Genomic DNA, 5,098 nt, shown 5'->3' on the forward strand with positions numbered 1-5,098 from the left:
TTACCTTTTTAAATGAGACCAGTACGTGAGTGCACTGAATTTCGTTGTACTTCTGTCCAATGACAAATACATATATATCTATAACACCCGGAACTCTATTGCAGCCAATGAGCTCGAGTTGAAAAAGAAAATAGCGTACAGCACGTGGTATTGCCCGGTGAAGCTGTCGACGGAGGATTCTCTCAGGTAAATGTTATCCCCTGCATCGTTTGCTAGTTAATAATTAGACAATTTATTTACGGTTTGTATTAAGCTGTTTCGATTTTGTAGAAAGAGAAAAGATTTCGACCGTGTCATAACGCGGTCGTTGTGTATAAAGGGAAGAAGTAGTGGGTACGTTTTTAGCTGCTGGGTAGACTTTAGTCAACCTATCGCCGTTTTGTCGGTGAGCAACCATATTACCCGTGGGAAGTCTCGTTTTAATCGTGGCAATCTAAGCTTTCCAACGGTGTATGGCATTACTATATTCACCCAAGGGTCGTTGAAATAATAAGCTGATTAATGTGTGTTTTGTAACGATAGCTAGGCGCGGCTAACGACACTGTTTACAATAGTAAGGGCTACGTCGCATACCTGCAAACTTGTTGCTTTTCGGCGACAATCAACGTTTTCTTGGTCAATTTGATGTGGATATGTGTTAATATGGGTACATGTGACTGTTTAGACAACAGCTGATGCGAGAGTAATTGTAACATGAAGCAATTTGGCGACCGTGTTAATCTCTCGACAATCTGGCGAGCTTGTTGTCCTAGGCTAATACACCAACAGCAGATTTCTGTATAATAAAGGGCTACATATTGTCAATCTAAATGATCTGTTTTTAGTTTTACTCATTTATTCATGTTTTACTGTACCAGATGGAACATGCCTACACATCAGTGCACCGTGTGCGACAAGACATTCGGTGAAAAGTCCAACCTGAAGATCCATGCCATCGCCAGGGAGACCTTTATCTGTGACGTCTGCGGGAAGAGCTTGGCCACTAAACCATCGCTGGTCAGCCATCAACAGCTACACCAGTACCCCAGCATCATTTTGTACCGGCAAGGAGAGGCCAGGCTGTGGCAGAGGCCCGCAGCAGCACTGTTGTTGACCCTAAATGGCTGGATCTCAAGACAGCAGAAACCTTTGGAAAGCAGCTGGTCATCACGTTCGGGAAGTACGCCGGTCAGACCTTCAGGTGGCTTGTGGAGAATGATGTCGGCTGGCTGGTGTGGCTGCTGTTCCAGTACTGCCAGCAGGGAGAGCAGAACGAGCTGCTGAAGTGGCAGAAGGAGCGACTGCTCCGCCAGACCGGCCTCAGGTCCAGTACCGGCACATCCATCACCAGGCTGGAAAGAGACGTGGTGAGAAGCGGAGGTAAGTTGTCATAAGCACTTTGTTTCACCTGTTGGCTGTGGAAAGCAAATAGCACACACACGTCATATCAATACTGATCACATGTGTATTTTATATTTCCAGATTATTTGTTGATGAGCCTGGGACTCCCGCGAACCGGCCCGTTCAGCCCACTGGGTTTGTCGTCCTCCACCCGGCTGAAGCCTGCTGCGCCCACCCCCATTCTGCCGAGGCCTCCTGCGTCCACCCACCTCCAGCCGAGGCCACCTGCTGCGTTGACCTACGGCCCGCCCCCTGTGTCGGCAGCACCCATACTGCTGGTCCTCCCCGCACAGCCACAGGCCCCCTCCGTCCTGTTTTGTGGGCCATCCTGCAGCCAGAGCTTTGTCCCTCCTGCACCAACCGTGAAGACATTCATGCCTAACAAGTCCTCAAGGCCATGTGGGGCTTGCCACGTGCCAGACTGTGGTGGACAGCGGAAGAGGTACACCCCTTCCAAGGACAAAGTGGCTGGAAGCATGCAGAAAATGTTTTCCTACTGTCCATCCACTAGGATGTCCACTACCCCTGGCTTTTACCATGTGGTGTATGACAACTTTGAACACTTTAAGAGTGTCGTGGATGCAGAGTTGGAAAGGAGGACTGTGTAAATACCTGGAAATGCGTGTGTGTGTGTGAATAACTTACCTCTGTGATGCCACTGTTCCTGTGCCATCTGTAAGCGAGAGAAAGAGGCTTGTTTGTGTGTGTTTGTCTTTGTCTTTGTGTGTGTTTTTTAAAGTGCTTCAGCAAGCACTATCTATTTATTTATATCGTTCAAAAAAAAAGGCACTTTGCAGTTTTACTTGAAGTTCTTTTGTTCGTTTTTTATTTATTATTATTTATATTGCTGTTAAAATTTACTTTGTAGTATCCATTCTGCTCTATGTTCAATATCGAGGCCAATCTTTTAAACCATAATCAGTTCCAATCTAACACAATCAGTTTACATACCCTTTAGTGGTTGTTCATGTTCAGATAATCTGTGTTTTTGTCATGCATGTTGTTTGTCTTTGTCAGCTTCATGTCTTTGTGATGTTTGTATGTATTTGTCTGCTTCAGTTTTAACAAAAGTTTGCTAAAGAAAACATAAAAAGGGAGGAACAGCTTGAGCCTTTATTTGTTGATTGGTCACCTGAGTCTATGGATAATCATGTTCATTATTGCACTTTAGCCTGTACAAGCCAATTGTTGATTTGTATCTCAAGTACAAGTGTGTGTGTGTGTGTGTGTGTGTGTGTGTGTTCTTTAATTGTTGAGTGTTTTTTATTATTATTAATGTTATTTATATGTGCCTGTCCTTGTGATGTGTGTATGTCTGTCAGCTCCATGTTTAACTAAATGTTTGCAAATGGTAGTACATGTTTGTCTCTCATCTCATGCTCTCGTGTTCTCGCCTGTAGATCTGTACCTAGTCGTGGTGGGCGAGCTTTTAACTAAAATGATCTTGTTTATTTGTGTTTATATGGATTGCCTTTTCAATGAAACACATTCTGGTTGAAAAATAAAAGTTGTAAAAGTATTTTGGAGTCTCAGTGTGCTTGGGTTTCAGAAGGGGTGGGGTATTGGAAAGAAAAAACACACCAAAGCAATTAGAAGTCCTTGTGTCTTCACTCCCGCAACCAGAGGTGTGAATACACCCCCACTGTGATGGCTGCACTCCCTGTGTGGTCAAAACAATGAGTTCTGTGAATGGCTCTGATGTCTTCCAGAAAAAGTGAGAGTGCACTGAATACAGTCTTATTATTTTTCTTAATTCAGCCCAAAAATGTGTAACAATTTAACACTTTTCCACTTGATTGTATGAATCTCATCAGCTACATCCACTCAAAGTATGAAAATAATAAACAAAACATCCAGCAGACAAGTGGATTTTGATCATCTAGGCCTTGCACATGACATTTCTGAAAATAAAACCACCCACCAGTGGCCACCAGATGGAGCCGTCCGTTTTGATCCTCGATCCTTTTGGATCCATCCCAGGGTTGAGGGATAGGGACTTTGGGGGGTCATGAGCCATTCCGAGGCGGTCACCCGTCCAAGTACTAACCAGGCCGGACCCTGCTAGCCTCCGAGATCAGACGAGATCGGGCGTGCTCAGGGTGGTATCATTCATAGCTATTATTTCTTTAGAACAACACGACCAGGGGAGAGCGCGAACGCAGTCCCCCACTACCAGAAATTATGCAATCGAGATTCCCACATTTGGGGAATTCGCACGGGTCAGCAACAGCCTCAGTGCAATGGCTGAGCCTCGCTATGGGTGAACCACCTTCTTGATCATGGTATCTCCCTTGCCAGGTAAGTATGAGTTGTACACGTTCAGGTGGGCTGAACGATGCCCACGCGTGTTCCCCAGGAGAACGGTTGCAAAGCATTCGGAGATGTCTAGACTTTAATAAACACTGTAGACCACCGGTCACACGATGACAGGCGAATCTGAAATCAGCGTGATGGAAGCATAACGAAAGGAAACCTGGAGATCCAAGTTATCGACACGCCACAGAAAGAATCCTTTTTTCTTTCTTAAACAACAGAATAGTGGTGGCGAGATGATGCCTCATGAAACGTCAAAGCCTCGCAGCCAGGTGAACCATCAAAGTGGTTCGACCTCGAAGCTTGAAATTATGATGAAAGAAAGAGTTTCCTGTGATGATGTGATGTTTGCTTCGTACAACATCAAAACGTTAAAGAATTAAAGTCGTTTCAGTGATACGTGTGAGTGTGCCGTTCATAAATATCTCCCGAGCTCATGGTAGAGAACAAATCATTTGACAAAGGTTTTAAGTCATCCCGGGCAAAATAGATTGTCTTATAACTACAGTAGCCTACTAATAATTGTAATAATAGAACTGCATGATGACTGAGAACGAGTGTGATTAATGACATAGCCATAAAAGTGATCTTGGAACTGGGTAGGGTCTTCTTTTTGTAAAAATGTGCCAATTGTGAACCCATATCGCGCGGAACAGCCCGAGATGAAGCCTCGAACGTCACGCGCCACGTCATTTCGCCTATGTGATACGGAGCTTCGCTGGGGGAGGAGCCGAGGTACTCGACACACGCCCCGATGCCTCGACGCAAACCATAACATCACTACAACAGAATATCGTTGGAATAATTGTAAACAGTGCGTTTATGAATTGTAAATGACACTTTATTGTCTACAGGCGGACGGGTGTACTCTCAGGAGGAGTTTAGTTTTGTTTTTCACAGTGAGAGAGGGGTGCACCGGTCCTGGAGGTACTGCAATACCAGGTCGATGCGTGGAGTGGACGGAGCAAGCCCCTTTTCCATCTCCCAGTTCCAAAAATCAATTTAATATATGGTCCCCGGGTAGGGGACGTATCAGATATTAAACTGATAAGAACAGATACTACACTTGATCTTAGCCAAAAGGCCGAGAAGCGATGCTCCCACATGCTCAGACCAAGAGGCGAGGTTCCCAGACACGTCGCTCCACTTGGCGGTTTAACAGACAACGACGAAACAAAAAAAAGACCAAGCAATCTGTGTGCGTGTTTGTGTGTCTGTGAAAGCTGGAGAAATAAACCGAGGTCGCTACATCTCTTTGCTGCTGCCTGCTGGCAGTCTCACTAGGCCGTCTGCATGTTTCACAAATAGAGTTTGGAGCAGTGGAGGCTTCTATAAGACTACAGGTGAAGCAGTGAGTGAACGAAATGTTGAATGTATTTTCTTTCTTTCTTTATTATTTATTATG

At 45.0% G+C, this 5,098-nt stretch overlaps 1 protein-coding gene and 2 non-coding genes across 3 annotated transcripts; 1 reads left to right on the plus strand and 2 right to left on the minus strand.

Annotated features, from left to right (window-relative positions):
• The first annotated feature begins 994 nt into the window (after positions 1 to 994).
• Positions 995 to 2,473, plus strand: LOC132447690 (uncharacterized). Its single transcript, XM_060038612.1, has 2 exons — positions 995 to 1,359; positions 1,462 to 2,473. Exon 2 carries the CDS (start codon positions 1,473 to 1,475, stop codon positions 1,986 to 1,988), a length of 516 nt encoding a protein of 171 aa, XP_059894595.1. The 5' UTR covers positions 995 to 1,359; positions 1,462 to 1,472; the 3' UTR covers positions 1,989 to 2,473.
• A 1,048-nt stretch (positions 2,474 to 3,521) lies between these two features.
• Positions 3,522 to 3,686, minus strand: LOC132448086 (U1 spliceosomal RNA). Its single transcript, XR_009523291.1, has one exon. It is a non-coding gene; the product is annotated as a U1 spliceosomal RNA (small nuclear RNA).
• A 912-nt stretch (positions 3,687 to 4,598) lies between these two features.
• Positions 4,599 to 4,789, minus strand: LOC132448087 (U2 spliceosomal RNA). The gene has a single exon (XR_009523292.1). It is a non-coding gene; the product is annotated as a U2 spliceosomal RNA (small nuclear RNA).
• Between the last annotated feature and the right edge of the window lie 309 nt (positions 4,790 to 5,098).

The sequence above is a fragment of the Gadus macrocephalus genome, chromosome 19, assembly GCF_031168955.1.
Source record: "Gadus macrocephalus chromosome 19, ASM3116895v1".
NCBI lineage: Eukaryota > Metazoa > Chordata > Actinopteri > Gadiformes > Gadidae > Gadus > Gadus macrocephalus.

Coding starts and splice junctions, on each gene's coding strand:
- LOC132447690 (XM_060038612.1), top strand. CDS start 1,473: ATGAGCCTGGGACTCCCGCGAACCGGCCCGTTCAGCCCACTGGGTTTG.